Genomic DNA, 19,313 nt, shown 5'->3' on the forward strand with positions numbered 1-19,313 from the left:
ACACATGTGTGAACAACAGGAGGGTGGTAGCAGTGCCATCAGATTAGCATACATTATAGAGAGAAGGGGATTTCCACTGTTTTCCACCATCTTCGCCGTCACCACCACCACCAACCAATACTTTGAGAGGAAAATGCGTGCTGCGCCACGACTGTGTGCAGAACTTTTCCTCCTCTGCTCTCCTCTGTGGCTGTGTTTGTGAATATCGCCCCTAGCAACGGTGGGTGGAGCTTAGCCAGATTTTCCACCACAACACGCTCAAGCCTTGGAGTTGTACTAAAACTCGAGGAAAACTCAACGCATGCTTTCCCTCTCTCACAGTTGCTTTCATTTTGTGCGAAAATCACTGCTTCGCAAATTTCTTCTGAGCTTCCAGCTTTTCGCGGATTCACTTTATGTTCACTTCTTACAAGCCAGTTTTAAGAAAGACCCGACTTTAAGAGTCGTTGAATTGCGCAGGATCGCGAAAAAAATCAAACACAAAAAAAGTGAAACGGACATTTTCCCCCAAAAACATTGCCCCATCGTTTGGGAGAGGAAAAGTTTCGGAAATGTTTTATCAGAACGTGCCCGCGCGAGCGACGGACAAAATTTCCTTTCAGGGGTGAAAATTTAGACGGAAAAAAGTTCTAATTAAAACAATGTTTGCGTTTTCGATGGTGCTGGTGAAGTGATCGCCGCATTCTCCGGTAATGAGTGCTGTCGAGGGGCTGAATGGAACTCATAATGGTGCGGTTTTTCTCCGAAAACGGGAGCGGGAGGAAAATTTGAACAATTAGGTAAAAGGATGCTTTCGTGGTTCTTATTTTGAGTAGCAGTGTTTGTGCGGAAAATAGAACAGAATCAGAACAGCTTGGCTGGAATTTATTTGCATATTAATTGATAAAGTTTTGAAGTGAACCGACGGCTAATGGAGCTCGAGCGAGTTGGAACATTTTCAGAGGAGATTTTCGTGGTTCCTGAATGCGTTCTAGAAGTTTTAGACGATTTGTATGTATGTATTTTATCTTATCAAAAAGATCTGAATTTGAAAATTTTTAGGTGATAGTTTAGTTTACTAAATTCCTTCAATAAACTAGCTGTCTAGCCAGCATTTCAGTGATATCAGCTGCGTTATGTTGCTCATTATTCGCCACAAAAAGTATGCATAAATTTGCATGACAAATTACTCCATACAAAAAGTTCAAGCTTCGCAGTGAACGACAAATTGTCACTTTGCCTAGATTAAATATTGCAAAACGATAAGCTACTGGGGCGGCGGCATCGTCGTCGGCTCTTTTGCCCCAACTGTAACCAGAAAAAAAGCTCGAAACAACATTATGTATGGGCCGACTACTTGGCACCTACACAGTGTAAATTTGCAGCCCCAACAAGCAGTAACAAGCAAAACGATAAAAACGGTGGCCTCTTCGGTTTGGTAGGGTATTTGGTGAGTATTTTGACTTAGTTTGAAAATTTACTTGAAAAACTTGATCTGGAAGTAAAATTTATTTTCTAAGTAGAAACAAACTCAAAACAGGTCACCTTACCCTACAGCCCAAAACCATACCCTTTTTCCACACGGTAAGCATGTTTGGAAGGTGATAAAAACCCGTTCTTGTATCGTTTTGGACCTTTTCTTGCGCTTCTTACAATTTATTCCGCGCGCCACTTTCTTCGACAGACTGCGCCGCCTTTTTGTAGGTATCCACTGTTATCAGTATGTGACAGCTAGAGCGTTGCCTGCAAATACCCTACTGTATACTGTATGTTGACAATGTTGGCACAGACATCGAAGTAACGAATATTTTCCAAAGAAATAAGTTAAAGAAAGTTATAAGTGACATTATTTTAATTGAAAAATCTTTTTAAAAAAACCGAATGTAAACTATTTAGAATACATTGTATAAATAAACATTTATGCAATTTGATTCAAATATAGGTTGCTATAATTGTTTAACAAACCATAATCAGGGGTAACCTATACAGTCCAGAATCGATTATCCGGAAATATTGGAAAAATTTCACTTCGGATATTCGAATCACATTTTTTTTCGTTGTCTTAATTTTTTTTCTCAAGCTTAATGATGAGAAGCTCTATTTTTAAATTTTATATACAAAAAAAACAATTCAAATTTGACTAAAATATTGTCTCAGAACTCAAATTAGATGTTGAAAGCAAAAAATAGGATTTTTTCGTTCATGATTTGATTATACGAAGTCCCTTACAAACCTTCAGATAATCGAAACTCGGATAATCTAAACTTCGGATAATCTAGGTTTCACATAATCAAGTCTAAACTGTATTTCACAAATATTGAAATATATTTATAAACTGGTTCAATCTTGCTAATAATGATTATTAGTGCAGAAAAATGCATTTTAAATTGTTTTCACTCAATTTGAAGTTTGGCAGTTTGATATTTGAAGTTTTTTGAAAAAAAAATTAGCTTTAGTAGTTGTAAATACACAAAATAAATTATCTTGTCAAAATTAGTGAAAATAATTGTAATGCAAGCACGATACCAACAAATGATGTCCCAACTTCATTGCACTACGAAGTGACTCGTTTGAAACGGCCTGAAGACCTACAAATCGGTAAATTTGGGCACGTCAATGTTTATTTATCTATGACCGTATGACCGATAAACCAGCAGAATATCGGTGCTAGGGTAGTCGCAACATAGTTCTACTTTGGAAATCTTACTGTCATCGTAATGCATTGTCCAAATCATTGAATTCCACTAACAAATGAATATGAAAAATACATTTTTTATATTTCTTCTCCCCACAGGTACCACCCCCGAACCACATGAGTAATGGCGGCGATTCCCGATATAGAATCCCAAACCCCGCGTCGTCGTCCATCCAAATGTTGCACAACTCAAAATTTCGACAGCACGCCGTCGTCGTAGTCTAACTGCTGCATTACGGAACGTGTAGTCCGGCGTCGCACTCCAGATGGTTTCTGATAAGTCGAACTTCGTATGTGTGTGTAAATTAGGGCAGTGTGCGTGGGTGGGTGGTTTTAGTACAGCACGGTACACGCGCAAACGCGACTTGTACTAAACTTTTGGAGCCCTGCAACGTGTTGATGAACGGAACTTCCGCTGGTCATGCAGTGTGACGCGCGATTTGAGTTCGAGCAAGGTGAGAGTCCGAATTCGAGCTGAAATTCGCCCAAATTCGACAAGAGTGACAGTGAGTGTGTGTGTTTTTTGTGCTTCTACGTTTGGGGAGGTGGAGTCGGTTCATGTCGGTTTGCATTTCGTCTGCCTCCGTAATTCCCAGTGGAGTGGCCGTCGATCTCAGCACGACAGGTTCCGGCGGCCGTGGCATGTCCCTGTCGCACCTGTCAGTGTCATCGTCGGTGATGCAACCGCTCGTCCATCCACTACTGTCCAACATGCCCGGGCTTGACCAGCAGAACGTGGTGTCCGCAATGGGCGCACAACCGCAGTTTCACCACCACCCGGTGCCAACCGTTGGCTCGATGGTGGCCAACGGAAGTGACCACCTGGCCGATCATCCCAGCCCGGATATGCTGCTGGCACTGATAGCACGCAACAAAGCCCTCGAAGGTAAGTGCGGAGTGTGATTTATGATGGCCGAGATCGAGGTTTATGGGAGTCTATAAAACGCTCAATCACTCATAATAACCACGTTCATTGCGGGTATCGATGGGTCGGAAGACCCTTCTAAATCCGACCCATAAATGACAAATCGAAAATGCTCCATTGTTAAGCTGTTTATTTGAAAAAGTAGAAGCAAACAAAATTTCTTGAAAAGTGGTGGCGTTATCTTTGGCCAAGGTGTATATATCGCTAGACTTACCTTGCCCAATTTTTTTCTCCAAAGTACACACAACAATGTTTACCCTACGAACGCACGTTCCGGGAAATCTAGCCGGCAGCTTATCATATCTGCGGTGATTTAAGTAAACCTTAAAGATAGTATTGATACTGTGTTGAGTAATACATAATATTTCATACAATTTAAGTCAAATCGTCAAAATAGAGTACCAAAAATTCATAAAAAATCATTCCGTACAATAAATTTTGTTAATAAACGTGACTTCACAACACATTATTGTAAGTAATTGAAAGGCCTTCCAAACGAGTTTGAAGATCTGGCAACCTTGAGACCTGGGTGATGAATAGAGAGAATGCGTAACGTGATTTTTGAATGATCCCACTTTGTTTACATCTGCAAAGTAGGATACTGTTCAAGCACAAGCATGACTTTTTTCTTACTGGTAAATGAGCTGTTTTATAATCAGCTGTATGTGATTTATTTTCTCTAGTTTTTTACTTTTTTTGCTGGAAAATTGTGTATGCTTTTGATTTCGATCGGTAAGAAGAGGTTGTTAAAAAAAAATCAATAAAATAATAATAATGATCGATAACAATACTCTCTATTTTTAGCGAACAGTAAATTGGTTCCACTTTGACAGCTCTAATTGAGGCCGTTTTGCGAACCACTTTTCAGCACCCAGCTTGAGACCATAGCCATTCACGTGATATTGAGGAATTTTAGGAAGTCAGATCTTTCCGATTTTTTATTTAATTTTTTGTCTTGGTTTATCTTGTTGATTGAGTATCAAAAATCACGTTTTCCAGATCATCCGGATCTTTTGTGTTACCATTAGTAAGTAGTGAGAAAGACACTAACCACATGTATGGATTAGGGGAATGTTGGGCAAGATGACCATATGGAGCAAGAGGAACAATCGCTCGTACGGTCGTAATTTTTACAATTTTGATTATTTCCAGTATGAAAATATGCTAATCTAACGTATCAAATTGATAACAGTTAAATTGTTAGCAAATTAACATGCTATTTTATGCATTGTTCCTCTTGCCCCAACTCGTTGTTCGTCGTGCCCGATTAGTTGAGGAGAACTGAAAATCAATAATTTTAATATAAACTTTTTATCGTGAAAAACAGGATTTTTTTAAGAAACTTGTTCTATCAAAGTTTTAGTTAAGACCTAGAATAAGATGATTACACTACTCGACAAAACAAAACTTGTGTCAACGGATTCACGATATCTCATCCGTTCCTGAGAGAAAAGGCATCCCCGAATCCGATGCAATCGACAGAATTTGATTTTATGTCCACGCGGACTGATGAAAAATTGGTACATTTTTTAACATAAAAAATCGAACAATTTAAAAAAAACCATGCGTCTCCTCCCAATTATATGAGCCATCTACAAGAATATGGAAGCGCCTGGTGCATAGCCATTTCCTTTAAGCACAACGGAAACAACCAATACAAATGTATAAAAAAGTTGTCAAGTTCTCGGGGGGTCCACAGCTAGCATTTTTTGTACGATTATAAAAAATAAATATTAAAAGTTTAAAATTAATTTATTTAAAAAACATATTTTTTGATTTATTTGTTTACTAAAATTTTATGTATCTCAAAGATCTATGGGTACTTCGGGATGTCCATGGTCATCCAAGGACTGCCTGGAGTTAAGATCTACGAGTCTACCGCCGTAACAAGCAAGAGGTCGTCGGATTTTGACCCCGGATCATGTGCGTATAGCATCAGTGCATATGGTAGACTACTGTATGAATGTGTTGGGATGTTCATGGTCATCCAAGGACTCCCTGGAGTTAAGATCTACGAGTCTACCGCCGTAACAAGCAAGAGGTCGTTGGATTTTGACCCCGGATCATGTGCGTATAGCATCAGTGCATATGGTAGACTACTATATGAATGTGTTGGGATGTTCATGGTCATCCAAGGACTCCCTGGAGTTAAGATCTACGAGTCTACCGCCGTAACAAGCAAGAGGTCGTCGGATTTTGACCCCGAATCTTGTGTGTATAGCATCAGTGCATATGGTAGACTACTGTATGAATGTGTTGGGATGTTCATGGTCATCCAAGGACTCCCTGGAGTTAAGATCTACGAGTCTACCGCCGTAACAAGCAAGAGGTCGTCGGATTTTGACCCCGGATCATGTGCGTATAGCATCAGTGCATATGGTAGACTACTATATGAATGTGTTGGGATGTTCATGGTCATCCAAGGACTCCCTGGAGTTAAGATCTACGAGTCTACCGCCGTAACAAGCAAGAGGTCGTCGGATTTTGACCCCGGATCATGTGCGTATAGCATCAGTGCATATGGTAGACTACTGTATGAATGTGTTGGGATGTTCATGGTCATCCAAGGACTCCCTGGAGTTAAGATCTACGAGTCTACCGCCGTAACAAGCAAGAGGTCGTCGGATTTTGACCTCGGATCATGTGCGTATAGCATCAGTGCATATGGTAGACTACTATATGAATGTGTTGGGATGTCCATGGTCATCCAAGGACTCCCTGGAGTTAAGATCTACGAGTCTACCGCCGTAACAAGCAAGAGGTCGTTGGATTTTGACCCCGGATCATGTGCGTATAGCATCAGTGCATATGGTAGACTACTGTATGAATGTGTTGGGATGTTCATGGTCATCCAAGGACTCCCTGGAGTTAAGATCTACGAGTCTACCGCCGTAACAAGCAAGAGGTCGTCGGATTTTGACCCCGGATAATGTGCGTATAGCATCAGTGCATATGGTAGACTACTGTATGAATGTGTTGGGATGTTCATGGTCATCCAAGGACTCCCTGGAGTTAAGATCTACGAGTCTACCGCCGTAACAAGCAAGAGGTCGTTGGATTTTGACCCCGGATCATGTGCGTATAGCATCAGTGCATATGGTAGACTACTATATGAATGTGTTGGGATGTTCATGGTCATCCAAGGACTCCCTGGAGTTAAGATCTACGAGTCTACCGCCGTAACAAGCAAGAGGTCGTCGGATTTTGACCCCGGATCATGTGCGTATAGCATCAGTGCATATGGTAGACTACTGTATGAATGTGTTGGGATGTTCATGGTCATCCAAGGACTCCCTGGAGTTAAGATCTACGAGTCTACCGCCGTAACAAGCAAGAGGTCGTCGGATTTTGACCTCGGATCATGTGCGTATAGCATCAGTGCATATGGTAGACTACTATATGAATGTGTTGGGATGTTCATGGTCATCCAAGGACTCCCTGGAGTTAAGATCTACGAGTCTACCGCCGTAACAAGCAAGAGGTCGTTGGATTTTGACCCCGGATCATGTGCGTATAGCATCAGTGCATATGGTAGACTACTATATGAATGTGTTGGGATGTTCATGGTCATCCAAGGACTCCCTGGAGTTAAGATCTACGAGTCTACCGCCGTAACAAGCAAGAGGTCGTCGGATTTTGACCCCGGATCATGTGCGTATAGCATCAGTGCATATGGTAGACTACTGTATGAATGTGTTGGGATGTTCATGGTCATCCAAGGACTCCCTGGAGTTAAGATCTACGAGTCTACCGCCGTAACAAGCAAGAGGTCGTCGGATTTTGACCTCGGATCATGTGCGTATAGCATCAGTGCATATGGTAGACTACTATATGAATGTGTTGGGATGTCCATGGTCATCCAAGGACTCCCTGGAGTTAAGATCTACGAGTCTACCGCCGTAACAAGCAAGAGGTCGTCGGATTTTGACCCCGGATCATGTGCGTATAGCATCAGTGCATATGGTAGACTACTGTATGAATGTGTTGGGATGTTCATGGTCATCCAAGGACTCCCTGGAGTTAAGATCTACGAGTCTACCGCCGTAACAAGCAAGAGGTCGTCGGATTTTGACCCCGGATCATGTGCGTATAGCATCAGTGCATATGGTAGACTACTGTATGAATGTGTTGGGATGTTCATGGTCATCCAAGGACTCCCTGGAGTTAAGATCTACGAGTCTACCGCCGTAACAAGCAAGAGGTCGTCGGATTTTGACCTCGGATCATGTGCGTATAGCATCAGTGCATATGGTAGACTACTATATGAATGTGTTGGGATGTTCATGGTCATCCAAGGACTCCCTGGAGTTAAGATCTACGAGTCTACCGCCGTAACAAGCAAGAGGTCGTTGGATTTTGACCCCGGATCATGTGCGTATAGCATCAGTGCATATGGTAGACTACTATATGAATGTGTTGGGATGTATTTTACGTTGGATAATTTTAATAATCGAATTCTGAGGTTTGATTACGACTCCAATGATATTAGAAATTTGAGTAATACTAACATTTCACTAAAACAGTTACAAAGTAATCGTTTCAATATGTCAGCAAGTCAAATGATGACATTCATCTATAACATACCAATGGCAATTGGTGATCTGGTACCGAAAAACGATGAAATATGGTTATTTGTAATAAATTTTGAAAAACTATGCAATTTTCTATTTTCTTTTGATTTTGATGATGATTCTTTGCAAAAACTAGAAGATCTAATTGATACAGTTCTATCAAGTTATAAATCATTGTTTGACCAGCATTTAAAACCAAAAGCTCATTTTCTATGTCATTAGAAAACAGAAAAAAACTGGATCATGTTTATTTGAAGCAATATCACCTTACTATAACTATGTATTCGTTATTTGCAGGTTTTTCAATAATTACAATTATTTTTATTTTGATAGTTTACTGCAAGTTACATAAATACCTGATATAGAAGGTAACCATTCCATCAACTATACCATCAAACTAATGTTAAAAAATAAGAGCTAGTAAAAATTACATTTTTACGCTCGATGCAACATGTTACGATTTAAAATAAAATAAAAACTTAAAATGTGAAAAAAAAGATAGATATTTTGTAACTTTAATCGTAAAATCATAATCATTTTACTTTATTTTTTCATACATTATGCAATCTATTCAATCTGCATTAAAAACAATTAGCCTTAAAGTAACATTATTGAAAAACATATTTGAAATTTGAAACTTATTATTTAAAACAATCCCTAGAACATATTTAACGCTGGATGCAATATTTTACGAAGATACGATTTAAAAAAAACTTAAAATGCAAAAAAAAATAGATAGATTATTTAGAACTATAATCGTAAACCCATAATCATTTTACATATTTTTTCATACATTATGCAATCTATGTATTCTGCATTAAAAAAAATTATCCAATATTTTACCAAGATACGATTTAAAATAAAATAAAAACTTAAAATGCAAAAAAAAATGATATTTTTTCACTTTAATCGTAAACTCATAATAATTTTTTTTCTGCATTAAAAACAATTATGCTTTATTTAACATAATTGAACAAATATTTTATTGAAAACAATCCCTAGATGCCATATTTTTCGCTGGATGCAATATTTTACGAAAATGCGATTTAAAATTAAAAAAAAACTTGAAATGCAAAAAAAATAGTTAGATATTTTTTAAGTTGAATCTTTAACCCATCATTATTTTACTTTATTTTTTCATACATTAAACAAATTCAAATACAAATTCGAAACTTATCAATATTTTACACTCGATGCAATATTATTCGGATTACTCTACGATTTAAAAAAAAAATGCCAAAAATACCATTGTCCACGCTCTATACCAAAAAGATTTGTTCTGTATGGAAATTGTCCACGAGAGCAGAGGGGTTAATGGATGGTCCCTACCTAGTATTACGTATCATCACTCATCAGTCAGCAATATCATTTATCATAATATCATTGTACCGGAGAATGTCAAATAAGCAAACGATATCAAAAATATTTGTTCAAATAGTATAGGCAAAACTAATAAAAGAAAAATAAATGTATTATTGTAAGCAAAACATTTTGTTTTATTATTATCACTTCAAACATCCGAAACGAATATAGGAAACAAATCTGCTACTTTTAAAATAACTTAAAATCTGGAGCAACATACCGCCCCTTTCATATGTTGCTCCAGAAATGCAATAAAATTCATATCTTAGAACGAAGATAAAAGCAGTCGTAGCTGGTATTAACACATGACACTTCAACAAAGGAACATCCCAAAAATAAAATGGTTTCAAGTGCGTTATCTTAAATTGTGACACTTTTGATAGATTAAATCCATTCCCAATTTAAAAAAAAAACAACAAACAAAAATAAATATTCTAATAGAACTGGAAACATAAAAATAAATATCAAATGTAGAAAACAGTAAAATATAACTCAACACAGAATCCGACGACCTCTTGCTTGTTACGGCGGTAGACTCGTAGATCTTAACTCCAGGGAGTCCTTGGATGCCCATGAACATCCCAACACATTCATACAGTAGTCTACCATATGCACTGATGCTATACACACAAGATTCGGGGTCAAAATCCGACGACCTCTTGCTTGTTACGGCGGTAGACTCGTAGATCTTAACTCCAGGGAGTCCTTGGATGACCATGAACATCCCAACACATTCATATAGTAGTCTACCATATGCACTGATGCTATACGCACATGATCCGGGGTCAAAATCCAACGACCTCTTGCTTGTTACGGCGGTAGACTCGTAGATCTTAACTCCAGGGAGTCCTTGGATGACCATGAACATCCCAACACATTCATATAGTAGTCTACCATATGCACTGATGCTATACGCACATGATCCGAGGTCAAAATCCGACGACCTCTTGCTTGTTACGGCGGTAGACTCGTAGATCTTAACTCCAGGGAGTCCTTGGATGACCATGAACATCCCAACACATTCATACAGTAGTCTACCATATGCACTGATGCTATACGCACAAGATCCGGGGTCAAAATCCGACGACCTCTTGCTTGTTACGGCGGTAGACTCGTAGATCTTAACTCCAGGGAGTCCTTGGATGACCATGAACATCCCAACACATTCATATAGTAGTCTACCATATGCACTGATGCTATACGCACATGATCCGGGGTCAAAATCCAACGACCTCTTGCTTGTTACGGCGGTAGACTCGTAGATCTTAACTCCAGGGAGTCCTTGGATGACCATGAACATCCCAACACATTCATATAGTAGTCTACCATATGCACTGATGCTATACGCACATGATCCGGGGTCAAAATCCGACGACCTCTTGCTTGTTACGGCGGTAGACTCGTAGATCTTAACTCCAGGGAGTCCTTGGATGACCATGAACATCCCAACACATTCATATAGTAGTCTACCATATGCACTGATGCTATACGCACATGATCCGAGGTCAAAATCCGACGACCTCTTGCTTGTTACGGCGGTAGACTCGTAGATCTTAACTCCAGGGAGTCCTTGGATGACCATGAACATCCCAACACATTCATACAGTAGTCTACCATATGCACTGATGCTATACGCACATGATCCGGGGTCAAAATCCGACGACCTCTTGCTTGTTACGGCGGTAGACTCGTAGATCTTAACTCCAGGGAGTCCTTGGATGACCATGAACATCCCAACACATTCATATAGTAGTCTACCATATGCACTGATGCTATACGCACATGATCCGGGGTCAAAATCCAACGACCTCTTGCTTGTTACGGCGGTAGACTCGTAGATCTTAACTCCAGGGAGTCCTTGGATGACCATGAACATCCCAACACATTCATATAGTAGTCTACCATATGCACTGATGCTATACGCACATGATCCGAGGTCAAAATCCGACGACCTCTTGCTTGTTACGGCGGTAGACTCGTAGATCTTAACTCCAGGGAGTCCTTGGATGACCATGAACATCCCAACACACTCATACAGTAGTCTACCATATGCACTGATGCTATACGCACATGATCCGAGGTCAAAATCCGACGACCTCTTGCTTGTTACGGCGGTAGACTCGTAGATCTTAACTCCAGGGAGTCCTTGGATGACCATGAACATCCCAACACATTCATACAGTAGTCTACCATATGCACTGATGCTATACGCACATGATCCGGGGTCAAAATCCGACGACCTCTTGCTTGTTACGGCGGTAGACTCGTAGATCTTAACTCCAGGGAGTCCTTGGATGACCATGAACATCCCAACACATTCATACAGTAGTCTACCATATGCACTGATGCTATACGCACATGATCCGGGGTCAAAATCCGACGACCTCTTGCTTGTTACGGCGGTAGACTCGTAGATCTTAACTCCAGGGAGTCCTTGGATGACCATGAACATCCCAACACATTCATATAGTAGTCTACCATATGCACTGATGCTATACGCACATGATCCGGGGTCAAAATCCGACGACCTCTTGCTTGTTACGGCGGTAGACTCGTAGATCTTAACTCCAGGGAGTCCTTGGATGACCATGAACATCCCAACACATTCATACAGTAGTCTACCATATGCACTGATGCTATACGCACATGATCCGGGGTCAAAATCCGACGACCTCTTGCTTGTTACGGCGGTAGACTCGTAGATCTTAACTCCAGGCAGTCCTTGGATGACCATGGACATCCCGAAGTACCCATAGATCTTTGAGATACATAAAATTTTAGTAAACAAATAAATCAAAAAATATGTTTTTTAAATAAATTAATTTTAAACTTTTAATATTTATTTTTTATAATCGTACAAAAAATGCTAGCTGTGGACCCCCCGAGAACTTGACAACTTTTTTATACATTTGTATTGGTTGTTTCCGTTGTGCTTAAAGGAAATGGCTATGCACCAGGCGCTTCCATATTCTTGTAGATGGCTCATATAATTGGGAGGAGACGCATGGTTTTTTTTAAATTGTTCGATTTTTTATGTTAAAAAATGTACCAATTTTTCATCAGTCCGCGTGGACATAAAATCAAATTCTGTCGATTGCATCGGATTCGGGGATGCCTTTTCTCTCAGGAACGGATGAGATATCGTGAATCCGTTGACACAAGTTTTGTTTTGTCGAGTAGTGTTACCGATTTTTTGTGTATGAGAGAGGAGAGACAAATTCTTTTACGAAATACTCTCTTAGTAAGTGTCAAAACAAAATCTTTTCATAAAGATTTTTTTCAATCGCTACCAAAACGAATCACTTTACAAAAAAATAGGTTCTTTATTAGTACTTTTGATCGTTCTCAAGTTACTCCATAGAATGTTACCGCAACATCTACATCGCGTCGTTTTTGTGTCCAACCAAAAGTGCAAATATTTATAGTACACAGAGGTAAACTGCGCTGGAGTGTACTTGAACCTCAGAAAGAAAAAAAAAGTACGACGTCGTCAGTGCAATTGTTTGATCTCAGATAAAACAACGAAAATAAACACGTAAAACTGTAACTTTGTGACTCTCGTGCATGTTTACGAAGTAAAGTCTCAGCGTTACACGCGTTTATCAACGGATTAGCAAAGTAGCTACTTGGTTAAGTGCCTCCCAGCTTAAGTACCTCCAGCCCGTCCAAGTCCAGCTAACGAGTACGTACACGTGTGTTTGGTCTGACGCGACGCCAGGCTCTTCCGGATGCGGACACATTCTTCGGCGTCGGCCGGTTAAAATGCACCGCCCAACGGACTTTTGACGGGTACATGACAGCTCCACAACGGTGTGGTGTCACGTAACTTTGCGCGCGATACCATCTGACAAGGGACCGTTTTGGAGACCCCGAAACATGGCTCGGATGGGCAGAACAAGGGAGTGCTGCCACAGAATCGCTACTCCAGTTAAATGGGGTGCGTGAAGGGGCGATGTCGTACGGAGGTATCTTTTGGGTGGCATCTTTCCCGGGAAAACAGTGATAGGCACTTAGGTGGAAGCCCGAACCGATATCGTGAGGTGGACATCTCGGAAGTAGCGTACAATTCGGTGTACCTGGTTTTGCGATACACTATGTGCGATATCAGCTCGATTTGATGGCACAACCTTGTGCTGTTTTGTCACTGCTGTACGAGGTCTAATTGTTCGCAGTAACTCGAGAAATTCAGCTTACTATTTTCTAGTCCCCTTTTGAAATATCAAAATTTCACGTTAAACCCATTCTTTCTAGGTTTGTTTACTGCCCATAATTGAAAATCCGGCTATTATGCCAAATCAAGTATTCCGAGAAAAACGCGTTTTAGTGTTTGTCACTAAATCTCCGTCAAGGCAATTTCCCATAAGAGTGGCATATTAGCCGTTTGGTTTTTCGCATCGGCAGCCAAGTCTATACACTATTTCAGTGAAATTCAAGGGTCAAAAGATTAGTTGGAACATCCTCTATCACCTGGTGCTAATATCTCGTTTTTGCCAAAAGTGGATATTAGCCGTTTTTTCGATGGTGGGCAGTTTAGTCAAATTTTTCATAGTTTTTATATAATTGCTTTGAAAAAATCCTCTGTAACCAAGAGGCAAATGAAAAAAGCAAGAAATGATAGGAACACCAAATCTCCATGAATCGGAAAATTATACTACGATATTTTTATAAATCGTATGTGAAGTACGTAGCATTCAATAATATTACAGATGATAATCATTGATATTTTTTTAAGTCGTTGTGGTTGGACATCGCAAACTCTGTTTCAAACTTCCTAGGTAAAAATAGTAGTTTATGCAACAAGTTGCAAAAAGCAGATTGTTTTAACACGAGTCGTACTTTGATCTAACGAGGTTTACCGAAACTGAAAAAATCATTTTTTGCAATTGCAAAGCGCTTTTTGAATGGAATGGAACGATAAATTCACCGTTCAAAACAAAAAATTGAGTAATGTTACTTTTCAATACAAGTGTTAAAAAGTGCAACTTTTCAGCACTCATTTCAGTGCTGAAAAGTAGAACTTTTCAGCACTGGTATTGAAAGGAATTAAGAGCGAGTCCACGAACAGGGCATACCCCTTTGTATGGGACGTCGTTTGGACCTCACCAATCTGCCTGAAATTTTCAGGGGTTGTTCGTACACATAAAACTAGCATCTGGCCAAAATATGAGCACTCTAGGTCAACGGGAAGTGGGGCAAATCGAGACACAAAGTTACAAGGTTCAAGACGTAAAAAATCTTAAAAAGGCTATCACTTAGGCAAAATTCAATTTAATTTCAAAATGCATCTTAAAGGGCTTCAAAAATGCAACAAAATGTAGGGTAGAGCATTCAAATTGGTTAATTTTAAAGGGAGTTATTGGCATTTTAGTGAAAAAATAGCATAATTTTTAAACTCAAATAAAAAAGTGTTCCATCCAGATATTAACTCGGATCGACCTGCAGCTTGTAGGGGACATCTGGAACTACCATCTGAGACTGAGAACGCTTTGGGTAAGGCAGTTTAACATATTGAATAGACACTTTTACTTTTAGTGAATTTTTTGGTTGTAAATTTTTGCTCGGGGGACCCCTTAGATCCCATTTTATGGTGATAATTTTATCATATTCGTGTTCCTGAGACAATTTCACAATAGAAACATACATAAAAATGTATATTATCATCCATTTTAACCCTTTAAAAAATGAAAGAACGTTTTTCTAGAAGGACAGGAAAAGTTGACAGTTTTATAGCGGAATTGCAAAAATGAAAGTTTCAAATTGAAAACCACAACTCTCCATTTTTTATAATCAAAAAACAAACTAAGTACTGATTCCTATTGTCGATGGCACGTCAGTAGAACACCAAAATTTACACAATCTTGCCTCGACCATCAGTATTTATACGGTAAGAGCCATCGAACAAAAAAGGAACGTCAATTGAGTCATAAATAGGCCTCGATTCCTTGGTCATAATGCATGTTCCAATAGCGCAGTACTGTCAACTAGAATTTTGATCGATCATGTGGTTGCACCTTTCGTCGATTATTTACTTAATTTCATTAGTATTATTTCAACTTTAGGAAAAAAAAATGTCTATTGTCCTGGTGGCGCTACAAATTGAAAATTTCAGAGATTTCAGAACGGCCAATCATGCTCATCGAGAAGCCAATTAGCCGCACAGAGATTGTCGTCGTCGTCGTCGTCTGGCGCCCAATCATTTGATTGCCGATGCTGTTGGCATCTTATCACAACCAACCGGAGTCCGGTCGAAGTATCGAAGACAGCATATCTCTAATCATCCGGAGCAGCGCTTGATTGATGGGTTCGATCCCAATACCATTGAATGGTGGTGCACTATCCCTCAATCCCACGGGGGTATTCCACAGCTTTTGGACAAAGTGACATTTATGAGCGTTTTGAGCTGCGATGCTCCCGTGAGAAATGATGGCTTTTGGAGCCTTCTAAACGTAATTTAATCCCCTCCGGTGATGAATTAATAGTCTCTGGAAATTGGGCTGCGATGATTGCGAGTGCTTTGGACAAGAGGTATAACTCAGCTGTGAATCTCCGAATGGTTGATTTTTGCCAATTTCAAGCACCGATAATTGGAGTGATTTGTCACGAAGCTCTCTGAGGTGTCAGACGGATATGATGCCCAACTCAAGTTTGTAAGCTTTGATCAAACTTTAAAAAATTGCATTGAATAAAGGTATTGCAATAGAACTGAACGTTTAAAAAAGATTTTTGTCATGTTAAAATAGATAAAAAAAAATTGTTTGCTCAACAGCTTGGCCCTGACGCTCTCTATTGCGAGATTCCTACTTGAAAGTAGGTATCCCAAGGTATCAAATGGTGAGGCAACCTCTTTTTACACCTTAGCTCCCATCCATCCGGGATTCGAACTGACGATCTTTGGATTGCAAGTACAACTGCCGACCAGCAACTCTTCCGATGTAGATTATTTTCCCAGGGAGACGACTTCTACACCTGGACTGACCTAACGACCTAACATCTAGGTAAGACAGGAACCAGTTTAAAAACAAAAACATTGTAGGGCACGCGCCACCAATCGCGGCTTATCTGCTGGCGATTCCAAACTTTATCCAACCTTTGGACCTTGACGTTGAAGACCACACGCTACTTTGTACGTCACTAAAGTAAATATTTTTGCTTCATCGATAACAGGAACTTGGGGCGCACGTAGGTTTCCAGCTAAGTTTCGGACGCACCCGTGAACAACCGACCAGATATCTCAATTTTGGATAAAAAATGCTTTGCCCGGGATTTCAAGCCACTAATCCGGTGTCTGTCTCACCTGCACCGTAGATACGACGATAAGGCTTTAACCGGGTTTGGTTAAACCCAGCCCCAGGATTAGACGCTTAAGCTGCCGCAGACCAACGGTGGTGAATTTTGTTCTATGGGACTTTCCCAAACCCCACGCGCACCGCCCAGATAAGTTGCAACCCTTGATCAGGTCTAAAAATGGTTTCACGGTTTCAAGATATTGCATCAACCACCCCAAACCATCGAATCGCTTCTAGCGAATAAAAACAAAAACCCCAAACCAACGGAAAACTAAATTTATTTTTCATTTAGCCACTTTTTCCGACCGACACGTGCCGGCCACACTCATTAGCTTCCGGGCTTGTTTGGTTTCACTCAAGTACGGGCAAAACACACCCCGCAAAAGTGGAAACAAAACCCCCTTCCCGAACCGGAAGTTGTTGCAGATTGATTGTGTGTGAGAATAAGTGTGTGCGTGCGGGAAAAACTTGTTAATAGTTCCGTTTAGCCGGGCGCACGCCGAATCGGAAACCACAACCAATCCAACCCCTCCTAATTGAAACGCTGCGTAAATCGCAGTTTAACTAGTTTCCGATAGTTTTTCACTGCTAAAGTGCCGATGGGCGCAATATTTTTGCGTTTTCAACAGGTTATTTCTTTTTTGCAGAGGGAGGGCAATCGTAGCTTGTGGGAATGTGTGGAAAAGAATCACAGTTTCAAGTTTCACCGCAACTTTTTTTTATTGAGGTGATTTACGTGGAAGGGGAAGTATCCCTTTTATGGGTTAATTAGGGCTAGTGTTGTTTCCAAACATATTCACCACTTAGAATTGTTATGAGTTCAACGTTGTAGAAGCTCACAGATTTTCTACCCAATTTGATTTTAAATTAAAGGTTCAGCTACCTACATTTTGATGATTTTTCAGATTTATTTATTATTGAGTTTATCATCCAGTGGCTGATTCAACTCTTTTCCAAATTCAACAGTCAGAATTTAGCACAGATTTTAAATCAAAACTAAACAATAAATGTTTCAACATTTTTTTCTTTTGAGTTTAGTCGCTAACCCGAAGTCGAAAAACAAAACAAAACTATGAGTTTTAGAGGGACAATAAAAAAATTAACACTAGCTTACCAGCGCTACCACTTCAGGATTTTTTTCCAAAATATTAAATTTTTCTAATCAACCCTAATAAGTTTTTTTTTGAACCAGAACATTTTTTGCGGTAATCTGTTGTTTTATTTAAAGTTTTGTATTTTTTTACTTTCCTCAAACTTTTCTGAGAACTTCTTCAATTACTAAAGAAGGCATATTATCCATATTGATTCGTTTGACACCTACCCATACATAAATGGTATGTGAATATTTTGAATCTTGAGAATTTCGATTTAAAATCATTTTTTTATTCTTTCTCGATGTTTTCTCAAATTTCTGTTATTTTTTAATTGGCATCACTGTTAAATAATTATGCCCTAGCTCGGTCATAGATCGGAACGAGAACAGAACAGAACACTGATGAAGTCTGAAAGTAGTAGACGAAGTACGTATCTGTCAAGATATTAAAAATATATAGCGGAATTAAAAGGAACAACTCGTCTCTTTGTATTCATAGATGAGCAGTTCTCTCAGATTTCGGTCATTCCATTTTTTTTTTGTATTTTTTAATCCGACTGAAACTTTTTTGGTGCCTTCGGTATGCCCAAAGAAGCCATTTTGCATCATTAAATTCTCCATATAATTTTCCATACAAATTTGGCAGCTGTCCATACAAAAATGATTTATGAAAATTCAAAAATCTGTATCTTTTGAAGGAATTTTTTTTAATTTTTTAATCAATAATGTTTTTTTCAAAAATTCGAAATATTGCTCGTAAAAATTTTTCAACTTCATTTTTCGATGTAAAATCAAATTTGCAATCAAAAAGTACATCAGTGAAATTTTGATAAAGTGCACCGTTTTCAAGTTAAATCCATTTTTAGGTGACTTTTTTGAAAATAGTCGCAGTTTTTCATTTTTTAAAATTAGTGCACATGTTTGCCCACTTTTTAAAAAAATATTTTTGAAAAGCTGAGAAAATTCTCTATATTTTGCACTTTTGAACTTTGTTGATACGACCCTTAGTTGCTGAGATATTGCCATGCAAGTGTTTAAAAACAGGAAAATTGATGTTTTCTAAGTCTCACAATAACAGCCCACTATTTTCTAATGTCGATATCTCAGCAACTAATGGTCCTATTTACAATGTTGAAATATGAATTGTTCGTAAAATTTTCCGATCTCTTCGAAAAAAATATTTGAAAAAAAATTTAAACAAAGACAAACATTTCAAAAGGGCGTATTATTGAATTTTTGGCCCTTTTAAAATGTTAGTCTTGATTTAAAATTTTTGAAAGTATTTTTTTCGAAAAGATCGGAAAATTTCACGAATGTTTCATATTTTAACATTGTAAATCAGACTTTTAGTTGCTGAGATATCACCGAAAATCGGGTGTTTTTGGTCTAATTGAAAAAGAAA

General features: G+C 39.1%; 1 protein-coding gene across 3 annotated transcripts in view; it reads left to right on the forward strand.

The window, feature by feature from the left end:
- Window positions 1-505: 505 nt before the first annotated feature.
- LOC120415549 (LIM/homeobox protein Lhx3) overlaps window positions 506-19,313 on the forward strand; it is an 86,037-nt gene continuing 67,229 nt past the window's right edge. The window contains exons 1-2 of one of the 3 annotated variants that reach the window (XM_039577123.2): window positions 506-779; window positions 2,774-3,560. In XM_039577123.2, the coding sequence (XP_039433057.1) occupies window positions 3,233-3,560 (328 nt within the window). In that variant the 5' untranslated portion in view covers window positions 506-779; window positions 2,774-3,232. The remainder of the gene's footprint in view (window positions 780-2,773; window positions 3,561-19,313) is intronic. The other 2 variants (XM_039577119.2, XM_039577120.2) reach the window with 2 other exon arrangements.

The sequence above is a fragment of the Culex pipiens genome, chromosome 2 (assembly GCF_016801865.2).
Source record: "Culex pipiens pallens isolate TS chromosome 2, TS_CPP_V2, whole genome shotgun sequence".
Classification (NCBI taxonomy): domain Eukaryota; kingdom Metazoa; phylum Arthropoda; class Insecta; order Diptera; family Culicidae; genus Culex; species Culex pipiens.